This window comes from Amphiura filiformis, chromosome 2 (assembly GCF_039555335.1).
Source record: "Amphiura filiformis chromosome 2, Afil_fr2py, whole genome shotgun sequence".
In the NCBI taxonomy this organism is placed as follows: Eukaryota; Metazoa; Echinodermata; class Ophiuroidea; order Amphilepidida; family Amphiuridae; genus Amphiura; species Amphiura filiformis.
The window spans coordinates 52007398-52030399 of record NC_092629.1 but is presented as its reverse complement, the minus strand read 5'-3'; the positions used below and the strand labels follow the sequence as shown (position 1 = coordinate 52030399).

The 23002-nt window shown below is 38.0% G+C and overlaps 1 protein-coding gene across 1 annotated transcript in view; it reads right to left on the bottom strand.

The window, feature by feature from the left end:
- Nucleotides 1–22658, bottom strand: part of LOC140146356 (uncharacterized) — a 61343-nt gene extending 38685 nt beyond the window's left edge. Inside the window, exon 1 of the mRNA XM_072168174.1 lies at nt 22199–22658. Coding sequence (XP_072024275.1) covers nt 22199–22550 — 352 coding nt within the window. The 5' untranslated portion in view covers nt 22551–22658. The remainder of the gene's footprint in view (nt 1–22198) is intronic.
- Between the last annotated feature and the right edge of the window lie 344 nt (nt 22659–23002).

The following is a 23002-nucleotide window of genomic DNA, read 5'->3' as shown; positions in this document are numbered from 1 at the left end:
TTACAAGAACCTACGTGCTGCAAAAGATGTACCCGGTAGAAGAGATATATGCTATCCCAGCATGCAATACTTCGGAGACCTTTATAACCAGTAGCGTAGCCAGTTGGTGGGGTGGGCGGGGACATAGAAAATTTCATGGGTCAAAATAATGTAACATATTGTCCCCAAAAATATTGTCGCACATTTAAGGGTGGTCTTAGCCCTGAAACTTTCAGGCCTCATAACTGTTAAATTGTTGGAATGACAATGACTTGATGAAATCATCTGTGAGGTCGAATCTGGGCCAAAATGCTTACTTTTTGGAGAAAATTTTAAAAATTGTTTTTGTTTTTTTTTTTTTTTTTTGCCCATTTTTTCCGTTCAACATATCAAAATAAGTGTTGGGCAAAAACATTTTTATTACGTTTTAAAAAGTAGATAAAAATATCTATAAAACGTTTTTTTTTTATTTTTGACCAACTTTGAGAAATGTGCACCAAAAATGGTCAAAACATGCTAAATTTTCTAAAAATCATAAAAAGTCTGATTTTCGCCCAAATTTAAAATATTTTGGTGAAATTGGTCCACATTCAAAGAAATAAAAATAAAAAAAAACGTTTTTATAAATTAATAAAAACAATTTTGGCCCAACATTTTTTTTTTGTTACGTTGAACGAAAAAGTTCGGGCCTAAAAAAACCCGTTTTTTGGATTGACTCCAAAAATGAGCATTTTGGCCCAAATTTGACCTCACAGATGAATTCATCAAGTCTTTTCCATTAAAAATGTATTCTCTTATATTCTTTAGACCAACAATTAAACAGTTATGACACCCAAAAGTTTCCATAATTCCAGGATTAAGACCACCCTCAAAGCAAAACCTCCTAAACCTCTTTGCAATTTTGTTTTAAACATATTCAAGGGCCATAAGTGTACCATTTGTTGGGTAGTCTGTGTTACAGACCGTGTACCTATATTATCCATAGGGAGAGAAACTACTGGGAACCACACACTCTCAGAAACCATAGTGACTCGCCGCTTCGCGGCTCGAAAATCGCCGCTTCGCGGCTCATCTCGGCTTCGCCTCTCACCCCCCCTTGATCGCGAGTCCGACACTATCTCGAGTCAGTCTTTGACAAAGACTATTTGTTGGGTAGATAAAACCTCCTGTATGGCACTGGCCCTTGAACATGTTTGAAACAAAATCTATGTATAACTTCATAGCAATTTTGTTTTAAACATGTTCAAGGGCCAATGTCATTTGCAATGTACCATGGGATACTTAAATTTATGCTGTTGTTGCATTCATAACAATAAGGTGATGCAACTGACATTTATTCATTGTGCATTGTAGCATTCTGTTATTCTGATTTTTAAATATTGATGTCAGTTCGGGATGATGATTCATTTCGATATCTTGACATTTAAAAATGGTATTTGGTTAATATGGGAGAATGATGGACTTTTTAAAATGCGGTATATCTATTTGCCATGTCCTAAAATGAATTTCGAAACACGGAGTGGAAATGTACATTGTCTGGCTCAGGTAAAAACTATCCGTAGCATGCGCCGATTGTTGTTTGACTTGCACGTGACAAGTCATTATATTTAAATCTGTTTCATTTTAGAGATAATTAGTGTCATATGTAATGACTGCTTTTTTCATTTTCATCCCATTTCCACCCAAGTTTAATGCAGGGCTGTCAACTCTCACGCATGGACCGTGAGTCTCACGCATTGGGTCACTTTCTCACGGTCTCACGCCAAGGTAGTATAATCTCACGCCAAGGTAGTAAAGCTCACGCAGAAAGCTGGAAAATGAGTAAAATCTCACGGATCGTCATGAATAATTTGTTGCTCCTACCACCCCCCCCCCGCTTTTCACATTCTCGAGCGCCGTGGCTCAAATTAATCGATACAAAATGAACGTTGGAGTCGGCAAATCCCGGTACGTCTCTGTCTCACGCCAAGCAATTCCAAAAAGTTGACAGCCCTGTTTAATGGCAATTAAGTCAGTCTCATATTTTACCAACGGCAAACCCAGGATCTAGTATCATTCATGATGCAGTCATGTCTACAGTAGAATTCATCTCGACCTTTGCAGGACTTAACCCCATTAAAAGCTATTAAACCAAGATAACACTCATTGAAACAGCTCAACTGATTAAATCGGATCTTCTCTGGTTGTGCACAAGTGACTGTTTTCATGTGCGATATCGCAATAAAGCTGGTATTCATAGCTTCAGTTGGGTAACCGATTATAAAGGAAACGAAAGGAAACAATGTTATGTGTGGCTTTGTTCACGAAATCAGACAATGTCGTGCTTTTTGTAAACCAGCATTCTTGAAAATGAGCAACATAATGATTTTTGACTTAACACGGTTTAGAAATAATTTCTTCATATTTTTGGTGTTATCTGTCGTTTACATGTCCTTCCTAAAACACAAAAGTACGACCCTCTCCAAACACCTAAATTAGCTAAAAATTTAGGACATGTTACAAAACTTTATTTTCTAGAACCTATTTAGAATAATTTAAATGTAGCTTTTACCGGTTTTTTGTGGCCTCCTTCAGAAGTGAGCGGTCCGATACCAATATTTTCGGTCAAATCTCCATTCAAATAACACGGGGAGTTGGCTAGCTATGCCTTGCCCTCACTCATATTTTACAAAAGTACGACCATTTCTGAACATCTAACCTAGCTGTAATTTTAGGTCATGTTAGAGAAATATATTTGCTAGAAGTTTTGGAGAATAAATAAAATATTGGCTGGTTATTTTTCACACAGTGATGTTAACTAGGCAAGTGTCCATTCTCCCAACATACATCATTTGTAGGGGTCACGCGTCAATGGTGAGAGCACTGTGTATTGTGTATAGGAAAACGGACAGTAACTGCAGTATGTCCTGCCCAAAACCGGCCATATGCATCATGATTGTACTTGTGCTGTTCTCGGACGTTTTAAACACATACCTTTGCTGTAATATGAAAGGCCCGCCTTTTTGCGTGATTTAGCATGTTTAGCTGTGTCCCTAGTCTATTGTTTTTATGCTAATGCTGTTAGCTATAAATATGTCATCATTTACCATGTTTACACATAATGGTTTGAAAGACAAAGGTACAGTCTTCATTGTGATCATAAAGAAATTCTATTCATATATTCAATATATAGTAAACCTTACACAAATCCGGAGTGGAGCCCCTAAGGCGGTCTGGTGAATGAACTTCAACACCTTCCGGCAGCTCCTGCATCCAAGTTGATGCCAAACGTATTGCTTCGCTCTCCTTTGGACTACATCAACGAGGCCAAGAGGGGGACTCTGATTACTGGACAGTTCAGAGTCTCCAAAAAATTTGCCCATATTGGAGTAGCCTATCCCAATGGCTCTAAATCTTCATCATGGGCCAAAGAGCGGAAGAGGAAGATTTACTTCTCAACGGTCATTAGGCTGGTGTTTAACATGTCATCATTGGTCAACCTTCCAACACTGGCCAACATGTTCCAGATCAGGGGCGAACTACTACATATTGGTAGATCTCGGCTGCTGTGTGTCCAGAAATAAGCTGAAACAGGGCTGATCACCCGTAAAGCTGCTGGGACTGGACCAAAATAATTCCCAGCAAAATTCATGATTACGAAAACTACAAACAAATCTTCGAAAATACCGAGGGTAGATGAGCGGCAGTCTACTGTTGACTTCATGACGGACCAGCGGGAACTTGGCACACCATCACGAACTGTTGGCCCTGATTATTGTCGCCTGTCTACCTTCAAACCTCTTGTAATATCTACTTATAATGTCCGTACTGTAAATCAACAAGGGAAAATGCATCAGCTATTCATGGGCTGTGCTGATGCAGGTATTGACATTGCCGGAATTCAAGAACATCGTCTCATTACACCAAGCCCAACCGATGAACTTTGGTCAGATGATAGGAACTGGGTTTTATCATTCAGTTCTGCTACCAAGCAAAGGCACGGAGGAGTTGGTCTGGTCATGTCCAAGCACATTCACAGATGTCTTAAGAGTGTTGAAGCTGTTTCCGAGAGGATACTATTTGTAACATTCCATGGCAACCCTCAGCTCAGCATCACTGTTGTATATGCACCCACTGAGTGCGCAACATCTTCTGACAAGGAGGAATTCTATTCATCTCTATCTGACCACCTGGATGGTATGAAAAGACACAACATCCATCTCATCCTCGGCGATTTTAATGCCAGAATAGGAACAGACAGTCATCTTTCCCATCCTTGGGTCATTGGTCCACATTGCTACCATGATTCAACAAATGACAATGGTGAGCGTCTGGTCAACACCTGCCAGGAGTACAATCTCAGACCGGCCCAGATGAGATTCCCGCAACCCAGGAACCGTCTCTGGACTTGGACTCATCCAGCTGGATCAACCCATGCACAGCTAGATCACATACTAATAAACAGCAAGTGGGTAAATTCTCTCCGCAACTGTCGAGCATACAACTCAGTAGAAGTGGACTCCGATCATCGTATTGTGAGCATCCGTCTAGCTGCCAGTCTGCGAACTAGCAAAGGAAAACCTTGCAAGAGACCAAAATTCAACTGGAAGAAGTTGCAAGATCCTGATACAAAGGAGGAATTTCAGCTGGAGCTATCAAACAGATTCCAGGTCTTGAGCATGGATGACACCACACCCATCTCTGACAGGTATGAGACCTTCGAAACAGCGGTCCGTGAAGTTGCCGAGAAAGTTATTGGAAAGCAAGAGCCATGCGGACTACCAAGTTGGGTATCAGATGCAACCATCAGACTTAAACTTGAAAGGGATGAGGCCAAAAAGCGGTACTCCATTTCAAAGTCTCGTCAATCTAGAGAAAGATGGAGGAACTTGAACACCAGCCTTAACAACTCCTATAAATCTGATGAGCTTGCTACCCTCAATAAGCAGATGGAAGACCTGAAGCTGGCCGACGAGATGGGGAATTATACCACCACCTGGAAAATTATACACTCGCTTTCTGGGAAGAACTCAAGGAAAGGGGTGAAAGTCAAAAGAGAGATGGATCAGCTCCAACCAGTGACCATGAACTGCTTGAGGAATGGAAGGAATATTTTAGCTCACTCCTTAACAACGACAGTGGCACAGCAGCTTCAGAACTTCCTGCACCAGCTGTTGAAGATCTTCCTATTATCACTGAGCCCCCAACTCGTGAAGAAGTAGTCAAAGCAATAGCAGCCATGAAGACCAACAAGGCAGCAGGATTGGACTGTGCTATAACTGCAGAAGCACTTCAGGGAGGAGGGATAGCATGATTGATATGATTCTCGAATTCTGTATGGAAGTATTCTCAACGCTGACACCACCACGTCAATGGGTTACGAATGTAATCATTCCTCTACCAAAGAAAGGTGACCTCTCTCTCATGACAAACTACCGTGGTATTTCGCTTATGTCCATTGCCGCAAAAGTGTACAACAAGATCCTTCTGAACAGGATCCGACCCCACATTGATCCTTTACTGAGAAGTAACCAGGCTGGCTTTAGATCTGGTCGCAGCTGTGCTCAGCAAATACACATTTTGAGGAGGATCATGGAAGGCTTCAAGGAGTACCAACTTCCCTTAACAGTCACTTTTGTGGACTTCAAAAAAGCCTTCGACTCCATCAACAGGTCCGTCATGTTTTCAGTGCTGCGGCATTATGGAATACCAAAGGTTGTGGTCAATGCCATCCAGGTGCTCTACAAAGACTCCAATAGTGCCGTTATGGTAGATGGCAGTCATATCTCAGAGCCTTTCCAAGTAACAACTGGAGTGCTTCAGGGTGATGTGTTGGCACCATTCCTGTTTATTATCCTGGTAGACTACCTTCTGATGAAATCAACTTCTGGAATTGACGCTGGAATTGTTACCTACCCACGTCGGTCAAGCAGGTATCCTGCCAAGATGCTGAATGACCTGGATTTTGCTGATGATATTGCCCTGCTGGAATCTTCCATAGACCGGGCCCAGTCACAGCTTACTAGGACTGCAACTGCAGCAGCAGATCTAGGCCTTGTAATCAGCGCACCTAAGACAGAATATATGACTGCAAACTGTAACGCCCAACCAGCACTTGAAGTCTATGGTAGTACCATCAACCATGTCACAGACTTCAGGTATTTGGGTTCCAAGATGGGCTCTAGTGTTGGAGACCTAAAAAGAAGAAAAGCACTAGCCTGGGCAGCTTTCTGGAAACTGGAACGCCTTTGGAGAAGCCCGTCCCTGCCAATCGAAACAAAAATCAAGCTGTTTCAGACAACGTGTGTTACTGTCTTTCTGTACGGGTGCGAGTCATGGGTAATTACCAAGGACATGGAAAACAAGATCAATGCATTTGCAACATCTTGCTACAGAGTCATGTTAAACATCAAGCGTGTGGATCGGATTCCAAACGAAACCATCTACAACCTGACCAACACCACTCCACTGGTTGCCAGAGTCAAGATTCATCAACTCAAATTTCTCGACCATATACTGCGTCTTGAAGATGGCGAGCCTGTGAAAGAATATGCGCTTTATATTCCACCACATGGGAAGAGGAAACCGGGACGACCGCGCACACTGTACTTACAGTATGTTCAGCACCTCCTGGGAGATACTGAAGGGATGCTGCAGCCAAACAAAATTGTTTCGCTTGCCCAAGATCGCATTAGTTGGAGAAAGCTTGTAGTCGCCTGCTCCGCAGCCGACTGATGATGATGATTCAATATGGATGGGGTCAAAGGTTAACTTTCATTACATACTGACCAACCCTTGTATTACGCAAGCATTGTGGCACGTCAAAACTAAAGATCCTACATTTTTTTAGGGTCTTTGGTCAAACCAACCAAATATCTTCGTACTGACTTCAAATCAATACAAATAGCTGCAACTTTTAAATTTAAAACTTTTGTTACCAGTGTGTAGTTATTTTTGAGAAAAATGCAAATTTATCAGATGGTGTAGTACCAACTTAAAACATGAAAATGAAGCACCGAATGACTTCAGTTATCGTGGGACCACTTATCCGGTGTGCTCATTTTGGTGACACGAAATATCTACCGCAATTCTAGGGTAATGATGACATCAGACCTCGAGGGTAGGGATCGATTGACTGTGCTCAAGTTACTCAATAATTCAGTTAATATGGAATGAAAACTGATATCTAGGGCCGATATTTAGGTTAAAATAATCATTTTCTTAAATGCGCTGCGTGCAAGCCAGAGGCTTGAACATACAAAGCCCCTGAGTTCTGAGATATCATCTCAAAATATCAAGAGCTATCCTCGGGGAGCTATCTTAACCCCCGGTCTTAACCCCATATGAGAACTACTTGCCGATTGGCCAAAATGAATAATTATTGTGTCCAATTGTGAACCAATCAAGGAAGGTATCAATAAGATCATCTGCAAATGCAAGTTTGACCATAAATAGTTTATAAGCCTAGTCATAATTGACATTATTGAAATGAGCATTTCAAGTTATCAACCAATCAGAAATGCTGTTAGATGACCTTAAGTGTGTAGGGGGTTAAAAACCACTGAACCAATACAAGGTTTGTTTGTATTAATTTTAAGGTATATTTTAGGCTAACTCCAAATATGTTAATGAATATTTAATATATTTCTGACATTTTTGAATCTTACCAAATACGTCATTTAAATCATAATTTCTTGGGCCTGCATCGTTTATTTCCGATCCTCGCATATATTATTTATGTCTCGCATTCACTTACGCTCTGCTAGGGTGAAGCACATACAATGACGAAGTGACGTAATAAATCGGATTAACTAGTACCATAGCAATAGGTGAAAATAAGTGTGAATATATCGCGCTGCACTACAAGCAGGTTGCACTCATCACCTGTGTATGTCTGCAATCATAGATTGAGTACAATACCGGTCTTTTCAAATATATTAATCTTACAGGTGCGAGTGATCAGCGTGATATGGTTCAATGCAGAGCTACATTTATTATGCAATTGGGTAACTGCATATTCACTTCAGTTCCAGTTGTGGAAGATATATTTAAAGCCACAGAACATATCCTTAATCTCCCACACAGGGTTTGTAAATTGAAATAGAACCACCCATGCAGGTAACGCCATTTGAAATTCATACTCCCCGTGTGGACGATTAAAGGTAATGTTTTCCATAAGGGATGTACATGGATTTCAATTGGAACATCCCATTGCAATTCAGGGTACCTCTATACGGACATTATTATTGATGTAGATGCAATGACGGTACTGACATTAATTGAGTAGCTTGTCTGCATTGGTTTAGTAGCAATATATCATTCCAATTTAATTATTTAAAGAATTTACATGTACTGAAATGATCAAAGATTGCTTACACTGTGCGCACACCTTTTTCTCTGGTCTGTGGTGCGCACTACATTGTGGATGATTAATTTCTTTTTAAAAAAAACCACTATCGTTTTACCTCCACCGGGCTTGTCATCGCCCGTTCCAAGGAGGTGAAAACATTGAAATTATTCCTTTCCATTTTAAAAATGATAAAATTGTGAGACCCCAAATTTCAAAACCGTGCATTCATTTCCGAACGGTGTGCCAAATTTTTGGCCCCTCTCGGCCTGTTAAAAGATCCCCCTAAAGTTATAGGCCCGATTTCTCTAAAGCTTGGTAAGAGGTCAGGCTCCCTAAACCAGCAGGCTAGCCCTACCGGCCAATGTGAATCCATTTGATTTATTTATCTTTCTAGGTGATGTACGATGTGAACCCTGGTATATAATAATCGGGCTTAAGCCTGATAGCTCAGAAAGCCTGACCACTAGCCACGATTTGAGAAATCGGCCCTTCATGGATTATTAAAGTGCCCCGACTGTAAACATATGCCAAAAGACAACATTTTTCGTCTTAAAAAATTATCCAAAAATCCCCCACCTTTTGCATACGAAAAATATATCCCCTCCCCCTCTACCATTTAACCTCCTCCGGGCCGCACTTTTTTCAGTAGTTCGCTTCATAAGTTTTGCATAGCCCTAAGTGGCTAAAGCATGATGATGCTAGAGAAGCGAGTAAGAAATTTGGTATATTAATCTGAACGTTGTATATTTTTATACGCCTTTAATTGCATTTTTTTCTTTGTGTGTGATTACATGGTGACCAGCAGAAACGTCGTTTTCTTTCTTGTTGTTCAATTAGGGGGTGGGTCGTGCACATCCCTTAAAGCCTTAATGTACCGTCTTTTTTCAGAATTTACCTTTATTTTTTTCAAACCCGATTTTTTGGCATATTTGTAATACTTACACATGTTCTAACTTAAATCTATGAGCTGTCAAATTCGCCATATTTGTAGTAAAACGGGATGATTTTCTGTTGGTCCCATGATGCAGTCATGTCTACAGTAGAATTCAATTCGACCTTTGCAGGACTTAAACCCCATTAAAAGCTATTAAACCAAGATAACACTCATTGAAAACAGCTCAACTGATTAAATCATATCTTCTCTGGTTAAATACACACAAAACATATGTGTCTGCTTTAAACGTACAATGGAGCAATGAGCTGGGATTATACTTTCAGTTGGGTGAACGATTATAAAGCGAGCGCTAGAGAACAATTGTGTGTGGTCTTTGTTTACGAAATGAGACAATACGTGCTTATTGTTAACCAGCGTTCTTGAAAATGAGAAACATGGTGGTTTGCAGACTTAACACAGGTTGGAAATAATTTCTTCATATTTTTTGGTGTTATCTGTCGTTTACATATCCTTCCTAAAACACCAAAGTACGAGTATTTCCAAACATCTAAATTAGCTAAAAATTTAGGACATGTTACAAAACTATATTGTCTAGAATTTTAGAAGAGTACTTTTAATATTGGCCGATTATTTTTCACACAGCGACGTTAACTAGGCAATGTACTATTACCTATAACATTAACTAAAACACCAAAGTACGAGTATTTCCAAACATCTAAATTAGCTAAAAATTTAGGATATGTTACAAAACTATATTTTCTAGAACTTTAGAAGAGTACTTTTAATATTGGCCGGTTATTTTTCACACAGCGACGTTAACTAGGCATATCCCCATACTTTTAACGTAGGCTATTTGTAGAGGTCACGCGTCAATGGGAAAGAGCACTGTGTATTTTGTATAGGAAAACGGACAGTAACTGCAGTATGCGACATAAAATCATAATTTTTTAGATTATGATTTTATGTCGGCCACGATCGCAAACCGCAGTCTCCTACAAAACTAGTTTGGTTACGCTCCCTCCACATGTGGAGGAAGCGTAACCAAACTGGCCGCGTAGGAGACTAATTCTGAGGCCGCACTCGCTGTCTTAATCCAAATAGTGCGACATGTTTCGAGTGATAGAGGTGAAGTTTATGATGTTGTTTCTCTGCAAATTCCCAATGTTTTTCGCGTCCAAATGTATTGGGAACTTTCATAATGATTGCATATTATCATTTTGGAAGAAAAAAAGAAAAATCTAAAAATTTAAAAAGATCGTACATTAAGGCTTTAAGAAGCGCCGAGAGGTCAGTTCTTGAAAGACATCTATATATATATACTACTGTAGGATCTTAAGTCTGTAAAAGGTTAAATAATTAGGAAGATATAGGATAGTCGTTTTAGATTCATACGTGCCCATGGTACTAATAAATGCAGGTCTGACATTAACATGATTAATGGGCTATTTACTTCGAGCTAAAATAATCTCATTGTCAAAGCCAGAGTTCCATAATCTTCAGACAACCACACTAAAGGGTCACAAAATGACCTCAAGTTGTGGAATATGAATTAATATGTGTCCCAATTCATGCAGTTGTTAAAATCGTTTTTTCCTAATGTGTACGCACTTTTCTTCCTTCGACGAAGATTAAAATAGCTTCGTTCAACGAAGCTAAAAAAGGTTGTTTCGACGAAGGAATACTTCGTTCGACGAAGCTAATTTTGTAATGTGTACGCTCACTTCGTTCGACGAAGGAAAGTGATCATGTGACATTAGTGACCTTCGCCGGCTTATCTTCGTCGAATGAAGAAATTTTCTAATGTGAACAGGGTCCTTGTCGCTACAGATTTTAGTCACTATATGGTCTCCTCAATAACCTCAAGTTTTTAACTACCGTATTAATTTAAATGGCCAATATATTCAGCCATTACACTTCCCTATACAACGGTCATTAATGATTTTGCCTGTATTGATAGCATTCTACTTCTGGCGATTTAATGTTCTTTTTTATCTGTTCTGTTCAACATGTTGAGAGAGAATGATCTGGCGTATTACGGACAGCAGAGGATTGGGGGCCAGGGCACACAGTGTCATCGCTCCGATATCTTCATGGCAGAAATCGCCATGGTAGATTGAATCCACCGCCACGCATGGCCATTATACATATCGACCCCGATATCGACCTGTTTTATGCGAAACTATTAAAATAGTTTCGCATAAATAGGCTGAAGGACATCTGACTAAGGCTACTGACAATAGCCCCGATACATCGGTGACTGACCTCGCTGTGTGTCAGTCAAGCATGGTATGCCATAGGTCATATTCTTTTAGACAACCTTCACGATTGGCCTATACAATGCGCTATATAATTCGGCACATATAAATCAGAATTATTGCGGAATTATTGTCAGTTTTTGACTCAAGACGCAAGCCACTGTCTCAAAGCGCAAGCTAACGACTATCATATCTGTTTGTTGTTGTTGTTTTTTCAGGCGATTTTTATCCAGAAAGATTTTGATCGTTCGCAGCTCTGAGACCAGCCACCTCAAAATTCCGGTGGAGCACATCCACCTGTTTCCGCCAACAAATTGATGAAGTGCTTCCCCGCGGGTGGGGAGGGGGGGGGCTGATATCATGTAGGGATAATGGTTAAGGAAAATATGTCAATGTTTGCACCCAAATGACCCCTAATTCAGATCAAAACGGTCTGTCTCTCACCCAATGACCCCATATTATTTTATCATTTTACTCTCACCGAATGGCATTTTAGTGCCAGTCCTACACCTATATCCATTTCATTTTTAAAAATGGGGCTTTTATTTGGTGATAGCCAAAACAGTCTCAAAGAAGCGTCTGGCTTCAAATGGGTTAAGCAATATCAGTGATCGAAAGTTGCTGGGACGGGACAATCCTACATATTGGTATACGTCATGTGCCTGTCAATTATAGACCCCTTTTTGAGACAAACTCTACAACTAATAAACCCCTAAACTGAAGTAATTTTTCACCAGCTTACACCCCCGGTTTTAATATGCATATTTAAATTGAGCAAATTTAACATTCCGTGTCAATTTCAGCTTCAAATTTGGCAAATTTTCGCTAACTTTTGCACATTTTTGCCCAGAAAGTTATAATTAAAAGTTACAATTTTCCGCGGTCCCAGAATGACACCATTTGGTTGAAGGCCACACTGAATGACCGTCTTTGTTTACACCGATCAAGAAATGGGTGATTCCATTTGAAATTTGCCATGGCCTTGTGGAAGATATAAGAAAAGTATTCCACAAAGGGACTGTGTTTTTCATTATTGGATTGGGTAAGGCTGCACGGGCTTTTTTTCTGTTGACAAGAGGCAATTTTCAGTGAGCAGCTCTTTTCAGAGCCACCACACCTATATTAGCATATAGTCTTCGGTGAACGGCTCTTTTCAGAGCCAACAAACCTGTAAATTTAACAGTTATAGGCGAGGTCTGCTTGTTCTCTGTTAACAAGGGCAGTCTTCAGTGAACGGCTCTTTTCAAAGCCACTAAACCTTTACATTTAGCAAATAGGCGAGGTCTGATTGCTTTCTGTTGACAAGAGAGAGTCTTCAGTAAACGGCTTTTTTCAGAGCCACCAGTAGCAAGGGGCGGCCTACATGTGTCATTCTTGGGTACTTGGGGACTGAAGAAGTCCTGACGAAAGCTTGACGTTTCTAAAATTTTCCGACGGCGAACCCGATAACAACTTACCAATTATTGTTATGAACTCCCCGGGATGAACTCCCATCGTAAAAGCCTATCTTACAATAAGGCTTATTATTTTGAAAAACTACATTTAAATAGATCCATGGTATAAAACATATTTTATTTAAAACTGTCGGGATAACTATACTGATGTAAATTGATTGAGAAATGCTCCAAAATATGTGGTTTGGGTGCTCCGTTGAGTTTTCCAGTTGAAATGCATACACCCCCTAGGGAAGATATTACATTAATCTTCCACACAGGGAGCGTGAATTTCAAATGGGGTTAGCTGAATGGGTAACACCATTTGAAAACTGCGCCCCTTGTGTAGGAGATTAATGTCATGTCTTCCATAGGGGGTGTATGGATTTCAACTGGAATAGCTCATTAGATTTTATTCCCTATCCACTTGTTCCATGCAATCAGTATTTCTCGCTATTATAGCACTATATTAAACTGTATCAAATTACTGTTAACTATCGGGATTACGATCAGTTAGCCGTACACTCAGATATGATTTTATACATCGAAGTAGGATCAAGAGACATATTTATTTTATAGTAAATGATACATTATTCTTTTATGATATGCCGTGTGATTGAGTATTATACATGCGGGAATGAGAAGGGAAGAGAAACGGCGACGACGAAGATGACGAAGAAGAAGATAATATTAAAAAAAGAGACACAAAAATTACAATAAGAAAATAATATTTTAGCATACATTTATCACTCTTTTATGACAAATAAATCTACACTCTGATCAGCTCTTAATAGGCGGGGACTCATAACATCGTGGATTGATACAAAATAGCGTACACACAGCTAGGCGCAGCGCCTACGCGAACTGCGCTTTGCGTTTTGCGTGAATGACGTGTGCTTTTGTGATTTTCGCGTGCGTAAGTTGGAACTTTATTGACTCGCGCAGTAACAAAAACCGAATAATTCCCGCCTATTAAGAGCTGATCACAGTAAAGCATGCTTTCGGACTCGGTCCAGCCATTCGGGATTTAGTATAAACTAGCCTATATGAAGGAGACAATGACGAAGACGAAGACGAAGAATTCAATTTGAAAACTTAAAATAAAACCTGGCAATCACAAAATTATGCCTTATAATGTTAAAAAAAATTGTCAAGGACGAATCACATGGCTTTATGTAAAACAAACTCATATTGATCATATAAACGAATAAAAACAATCGGCTCTCAACACGCGATGTTCAAAATTCCCGCAACAAAATTGTCTATGGCAATGATTATTTGTGCTCAATTGTCGCCAGCCTTCATTGTCTTACTGGGACGTCATCGCCACATGCAATTTCGGGGCCTGGGCAATTTGAATATCGCGTGGTGAGAGATGGCTGTTTTTATTTGTTTTTAAGGTCATTGAGTTTTGTTTTAAATAAAACTACGTGATTCATGCTTGATAATTATCTTTCTAACATATAAGGCATAATGTTGTCGCTTCAACATAAAAAGTCCCAAGTTTTAAGATATTTTGTCAAAATATCAAGAGCTATCTCAAGAACTACTGAGCCAATACTAGGCTTGTTTGTACATTACTCATTGTAATGCATTTTTCATGCTGATTTCATATATGGCCATGAAAATGTATATTTCAGATTTTTTTAAATTTTTTTAAAGAAAATTTGAAACTTGTCGTCTGCAGTTCCTTTAAATTTGTTATCACTTTAATGCAGACCAGGCGTATAGAATTACTTCAAATTACAACCGGTTATTGGAAAGTGTTGGTGGATTGTAACATGTGTTTACGGGTGCTTAGTTTCAAAACCATGACATGATAAATTATGCCTTCTTCGTATGTGTGGCTATATGATTAATGTAAGAGGCCGATGTATTAACTCTTTTCAAACAAAAGATTAATTTTTAATCTTTAAATCTGTTGTGGGCGCACAGTCTTAATATAGGCCTATATTGAATATCATATCATTTTTTTCCCGATAGTGTACTCACCACACTTATAGATTGCAATTCAAAATTAATTGATATACAGCCTGTCTCAAAAAAAAAAAGTGCAAATGAAAATCGCCCTCTTTCTCTTTGACAATTAGAAAATACCGTTGTAACATAGTGCCTACGTATAGTCTTAGCTCTCAAATGCCGTTTGTTCTGTTCAATTTGCTTGTTTTAATCTCGAGTTATGTTAAGTTAACCACGAAAGGGCAAAATAAAAAAATGTGCCACTTTTACTGGGGAAGAGGGCTGTACAGGCTGAGCCAAAAAAGAAGTAAACTCATGTTTGAGGGGCTGTAACTAGAGAACTGTAAGGTATCTGCGATAAATGAAAATATCATTGGAAAGAGCAAACTGTACACATCTGAATGAAAGAGAATTGTTGCAATTGCTCACAGCAAACTAAAGTTATACTCATTTGAATACAACCACCCATTTTTGTAGCTGATGCAGACGGCTGATTGATTTTCATCCATTTCAATTTCAATGAATCAGCAATTAGTGCTAACAGAATTTATTGTTGAATTCTGCTTTAATTAACTTTTGCTTTAATTAATACTCAACAAAGTCCATGACGGTACTGTACTTTGTAGGGATACCAATTCAACTCTTTACGAACGATCCGGCAGAAGCTTGATTGGGGAATGTTGGATAAAGGATTGCGTCTTGAGCTGATCTGTGGGTCTTGCTGTAACGCATGTCTAACTCTAACAATGTTCACTTGTGATCTAGCAGTTCGTGGTCTGCCCGAAACTTCCGGCTGTCTGTTCCTTAGTGTCCCAAGCACATTTAGCTTGTTCACATTCTTATATACTGCTTCCTTACATGGAATCCGATTAGCTGTGGGAAATTGGAGACGAAAAAGACGCTGAACTTCAGTGGGACTCTTAGTTTCATGATACTTCGTCGACAGAAACGTGCGCTCCCGTGCGGTACGGTAAATTGTGGTGCCATGTTGTCGTGTGGCTCAATTCATTATAATGTAGTGCAATGAGGTAAAATTCATATTAAAAAGAACCGTTTAAGGGGGTACTACACCCCTGCCCAATTTTGTGCCTATTTTTGCATTTTTCTCAAAAATTATAGCGCATTGGGGACAAGTAAGATATGTATATTATAGGGGCAAAGACTACAACTACAGCACTGGAAATTTTATTTCAACACAGACAACAGTTGTGGAGTTACAGTCAAAAATGAGGGAAAACTTGAGTTGCTAAATTGTCAGTGCATTAGTTGTAGTCCTTGCCCCTATAATATACATATCTTACTTGTCACCAATGCGCTATAATGTTTGCGAAAAATGCAAAAAATGGGCACAAAATTGGCCAGGGTGTAGTACCTCCTTAACATGTAGGAATTATTGGTCGAATCCACACCTGCCATGTAACTTTATTTGCATTTGAATATCGCGCCTTACCAATCAATATAGGTACTTGGGAAGTGAAACCGTGTGCAGCTACAAAAATGGGTGGTTGTATTCAAATGAGTATAACTTGAGTTTGCTGTGAGCAATTGCATCAATTCTTTTTTATTTAGATGTGTAGAATTAGCTCCTTTCGATGATATTTTCATTTTAGCAGATTCCTTACAGATCTCTAGGTACAGCCCCTCAAACATGAGTTTACTTCTTTTTGACTCAGCCTGTATGTACTAGTAAATCAATGATATCACCAAGTTTATCAAGAATTTCGTGAATTCAAAAGAATGCATCAACAATACAAAATTGATTTTACTGTTGTAAAATCGGGTATTACTTGTTGGGAGAGAAATTAGACAAAATAATGCACGCGCCCTGATGTTGATGCGTCAAATTCACGAGCTATCATTGATATACATACGAGTACAGCCCTCTTCCCTCGTAAAAGTTGCACAATTGTGATTTGACCCTTTCGTTGTTAACTGTGGTTGTTAACATTGCAGACAAATGGACACAATCAAGGATTGTCATTGGTTGGTAAGCTATGTCAAGTGGTAAACGACATGAAAGTGTGACTAGGGTGTAAGTGTTAAGAAGGAAAACAACGTTATAAAGGTGACTTGTAATAAAAGCATGAACAAGCATTTCAGTACAATTTTTACCAAGATATTTTCTGATCTGGCCAATTTTATACAAAGCAAAAGCAGCTGAGCGACAAATGTTATTAACAAAAGAATCCATTCTCAGATCATTCTGGACAATTACACCAAGATTGCGAGCACTATTTACAGGTTGGATAAACGAGTCACAAGGTGGTAAAGGTGAATTATGTGATATGGATTACTTCCCTTTTGTCCTCATTTAGTTTTAAATCATTCATGGTTGACCAGGTTTTAATGTCGTTTATACATCTTTCAAGCTTTGGAGGAAGATATGAACGTTCACATTCATCGAGCACAATATACGAGGGTCATTCAAAAAGTTCTACCTCCTTCATCACATCTCAGTTTTCCTGGGTGCCAGCCAGCTGAAATTACCTATGAATATACTTCGAAATCTAGACTACAAAATAAAAGTTGTATGATGAAAATGTGATTGTTAGTTGTTAAGATATTAAATTGTTTTCAAGATGTGGCTGTCCAACTTCTTACTCAAAATAAATATTTTGGTCCTATTTGAGCTTCTTGACATGCTCTGGGACTTCAAAACAAAATGAAACATGTTTTACATGAGAAGAAAACATGGAAGGGTTCAACAGACAAACAAATGTTAGTGAAATTTGCCAGATTTCGGCTATAGACCATGTTGAATGGTAATTCGTAATTACGTCTTATTTTAGGCAATGGATGCACCTTGATGTGAAGATGAACAGTTTGTTATTTGAAGTCGACCGAAAACACTAAGCGGGTCCACTTTTGAAATCACTTCATTGGCTTCCAATACGCCAAAGGATCATTTTCAAATTACTTTTGCTTGTATATAAATGTCTTCACAACCAAGGATCAACATATTTGTCAAATTGCTTATCATTGTATGTTCCAAAGAGACAACTCCGATCTTGCGATGATTATCTTCGTCTGGACTATCCCATGACTAGAGTCTTAGCTGGTGATAGAACTTTTACAGTTTTTGCATCAAAAGAGTGGAATAAGCTACCTGTCTATATAAGACAATCTTCATCAACAAATGCATTCAAAAAAGCGCTTAAAACTTATTTGTTCCCATAACATGTTCTTATTGATATTGTAATTTGTACAATTTTTAAGATGCACCTTCAAAATGTAGTTTTAAGTTGTGGTATTAAGGTATTTTGTAAACGCTCTGAGCCTTATGGAAATGGCGCAAATGCTCTTTGTATTGTATTGTATTGTATTGTATTGTATTGTATTGTATTGTATTGTATTGTATTGTATTGTGTATATAATTACAAAGTAGGCCTACCAAAACTGTGCATAAGACTTATTTGATTTTAACTTATGAACCAACTAATACCACTTGAACCAACAAGTGCTCACCCGGTCGAAGTCAACAATCTATGGAAAAGGGTCAATATGAAGGCTATTCTGAACATGTATCGGTTTTGCTGTGCAAAATTCACGATACTCAGTAAAACTGTACTATCTACAACCATTATTATATTGATTAAATTATTTTCATCCTTAAGGGGGTACTACACCCATTGATTTTTTTGTTGCATTTTTTTGCATTTTGCGAAGAAATTACAAAAAAAATTGGACAAAGTGGTATGCAAAATGAAGGGGCAAATCTTCTCGTTTTATTGGTGGCATCGGTATCAATGTAGCTTACATGCTTTTGAAGATAGAAGCCAAAAGGAGGTACATCACTGATGATTTAAATTCACTTCATTTTGGAAAGCTTACTATCAACGGATTTCGTTAAAATTTTGGATATGTGTTGCTAACACATTAGGAAAATAATGTTGATATGTAAAATGGGAATAAGTGGTCCCTGATTTCTTTTATGACTTCATGAACTTGGTGCTCCACAGCTATCAAAAAACGAACCGGTTGAAATGCTTCTATTTTCAATGTCGAGCTATATTTTGTATTTTGAGCTTGCAACACTATGTCACTGAAACTTAATTAAGCCATAGGTAACAGGTTACCACAACCACACTACAGCAATGTTGAAAAAGATTGTATTTTTTGTCACCTATACCACCATATTAGGTAGTTTTCCGTAAGCATCATTTTTGTGATTTTGGTAACTATTTTATATTTATTTGCCCAATCCAACTCAACTAGGCAATCTAAATTGTACTCACCATTTACATCCCAAGGTATTTTAGTATATCCACCTCACACATTTCCATTATATATCCAGTAACAGACAAAATATCAAAATTGATGCCTCATTATGACATGTATGATATCACAGACTATCACATGTATTCAAAATTGATGCCTGAATTTGACCTGAACCAATTGACCTATAACCTGACCTTTGATGACCTTATAGCCTTTTATAATCTCTTTTCCTAACAACATATTATAGAAGATACATACATTGCGTAGTATTAAATTGTCTATGTGGAAGAGATTATTTAGGCCTATTTAATTTATGTATATTTCTATAGATAGTATAACAAAGGATTTAATGTATTCTATTCATGTATTCTACTTGGACATGTTCAATAGAATAAATTATGGTTTGTTATGAAACACACATCTCAGTTACCAGGATACAGTAAACAAAAAAATATATAGGGCTAAAATGATTTTCTAAAATGGTTTAAAACCACTTTGTATGTAGAGATATTCTATAAGTTCAGGACATGAGATGATGAACATATTTATATACTTTATAAATTTGCAACAAAAAAAAGGAGATGGGTACTGATGAAAATCAGGGTATTAAATCGCCTTAACAGAAATAATTTTAATCAAAATTAGCCTTTCTTTTCAGATCGTTCCCGACGTACCAAATCTGTGTTCACTTTAACCAACACATCTTAATAACCAAAAATCACATTTTAATCAAATAACTTTTATTTTGTAGCCAAAATTTTTAAGAGTATAACCATGTGTAATATCAATATCCTGGCACGTAAGATAACATAGATGTGATGATGGTGGTAGAACTTATTGGATGACCCTCGTATTTGAGTGTCATCGGCATAAGTCATTTTACTGAAACCATTAGCATTAATACCATGCTTCAGATACATTATAGACTTCAGATTTATAAAAAGAATTAACTCTCTAGTACACGCGACTGCAGACTGCAAGTTTCATTTTTTTTCATAAAAAAATTCGAACATGTACATTTTCTTAACCATATTTGGAATCAGAATGAAAAATGCATTAAAATGGGTACAAACAAGCCTAGTATTGGTTCAGAGGTCAAGAGATAGCTCTCAATATTTTGAGAAAATATTTCAAAACCTGGACCTTTTATGTTGAAGGTTATGGCTAACACGCAAAGTAATGCTCTGCGTGCTAGCCATATTAATATCCCGATTAATATGCTTCAACACAAAACATCTTGAGATATTCTCTCAAAATATCAAGAGCTCTCTCAAGAAGTACTGAACAAATGCTAGGCTTGTTTATATTCATTTTAATGCATTTTTCATGCTGATCCCAAATATGATCATGAAAACGTAAATTTTTTTTAAAGAATATTTGAAACTTGTCGTCTGCAGTCGATAACCGCGTGGAGAGGAAGAATGTTACAGTTTTAAATAATTTTATTCGACAGAAGAAGAGAAATATTGAAAGTATTTTATCATTGCTGGTGTGTAGCATGATTATGATCAAGTCATAATTTAAAGTCACAGCCAATTTACTTAGGCATTTCACAACTGGTGTAATCTCTATATACATTGAGCTGTAAGCAATTCCAGCGGTATAATTTATCACACAACTTGTGTATTTTCTCTACTTTATATAAATCAAGAGCTTTCTCAAGAACCACTGAACCAATAATAGACTTGTTTGTACTATGGTGATTCCAAATATGGTCATGAAAATTTACAATTATGACATTTTTGAATTTAAAAAAAATTGACACTTGCCGTCTGCAATCGACACCCGTGTGGAGAGGTTCAAAAGAATTGTTTTTGAGGACTACCTACCCATCTAAAATTGCCTCTGATTGGTCAATTATGTGATATCTTCACTTTAATCACCAATCAGAATGGAGCTTTGCAAATAATTCACCCCAATTTTTTGCGTGGTGAAATTATTCTAACAATGTTGCTGATTGGTCCAATCGATAATGAAAACTCAATTTAACATTAAAATGAGCAGAAATTTGCATAATTTTAGCCAAATTTGGATTGGTCATGATTAGTAATATTATTTCCTGCAAGTGTACCACAGATGGGCGAGATCAAATAACTTTTAATGATTTTAAGCAGCCTTTTCTTTACAGAAACACTGGCATGGTTTTGCCTGTAAAATAGGCAATTCCCAGACATCGTAGACTTCGAGGGCCAGTCGTAAAAAATAATGACGGTCAACCTATATTTTTTCCCAGCCAGAGGGATCAGGCAAGGGCTGATTTCAACCATCATAGCTGTCGCTTAAAACTGAGTCGCTCCTGTGAAGAAAAAATGACGTTTTCTTAAGGCAAATTTAGCACATATCTCTATGGGACTCTGATTTGGTGGTGTGAGATCTAAAGTACGGTACACTGCATGAGTGTGCATGGCTGTACATGCATGTCTGTTGCGTCTCGCGCACTTATACACAGTATAACTTTAAGCCAAAATAAAATTAAGCTATAATGATGAGGGAGAGGCTAGTTTCTATGTAACCTCTTTCATCTCTCTCTCTCTCTCTTTATAAAAAACAAAACAACAACAAAAAAACCTGCAATACTATTTTGTCGTAATGTGCGGATGTACAATGTTTGCGGATGTTTGAGACTAGTCGCGTACTTTCTCAACCCTCTTGGCCTTACTGTGTTCCTTTCTGTTTTTTATGTGTCATATATTTTGTATAAATTTGCTATAGATGTTTTTTTGGATGTATTCCTAAAACATTTGTGCGTATTCCTAATGCATTTGGGTGTATTCCTAATACATTTGGGTGTATTCCTAATACATTTGGGTGTATTCTTAGTTGGGTGTATTCCCGATACATTTGGGGGTATTCCTAATACATTTAGTACATGTGGGTGTATTCCTAATACATTTGGGTGTATTTCTAATACATTTGGTGTATTTCTAATACATTTGGGTGTATTTCTAATACATTTGGGTGTATTCCTAATACATTTGGGTGTATTTCTAATACATTTGGTGGGGTGTATTCCTAATACGTTTGGGTGTATTCCTAATACATTTGGGTGTATTCCTAATACATTTGGGTGTATTCCTAATACATTTGGGTGCATTTGAGCATTAATACAAAAGCAACACGTACAACTCACCTTTATTTACTGTATACGTCGTTTCAAGCACCCCATTCTCGTCTTTAAACACCCTGACATTGGCCGTGCCATCAACCACCAACACCTTATCTCCAAACAGAGCCACGTCTCGCGGCGACTTCAACACACCATCAGCCCCCGTTAGTTTCATGGAGGCTTGAAAATGAATCTCGCCCTTATGATGTCGATATAAATTCACTTGATTCGTCCAGCAATCGGCGACGACTAATAAATGGGGGTTACCGTCGACACCCCGTGCATCTTGTAACTTTGGCCCGCCGATTTTTCTACCAGCCGATCCGAACTGCGTATATAATTCAAGCTCAATTTGACACTGCTGTTTAGCATCCATACTGGTTGCCTGTCGTCTGAACTCGCTACTTGCTGCACTTATTTTTGAGCTAATGATAACTAACGGTAAAAATGTTCGCAGTATGCTGCTGATGGCATCTTCACCCGTGTGTTGCTAAGTGCACGTTACTTTTTCCTCAGAGCGCTCCTACTGACCTGGATGTAAAGCACTTTGCATGCAGATAACAATAATATCCTTTCCCAACAGTCAATTATTTCCACGAATAATGCAATATTTTAAAGTATTATTTTCATTCGATTTTGAAAGTTATTACTTTATAAGAAAGAGCCAATGTTATGTAAATATTATAAAATAATATTAATTCTAATATCTTAAGCATGGATACTGAAACTGGATGTGAAGCACTTTGCATGCCGTCAACTCCCAGTCGATTGTTTCCACGAATATGCAACATTTTAAGTATTCGATTTAGTTTTAAGTATTGTTTTCTA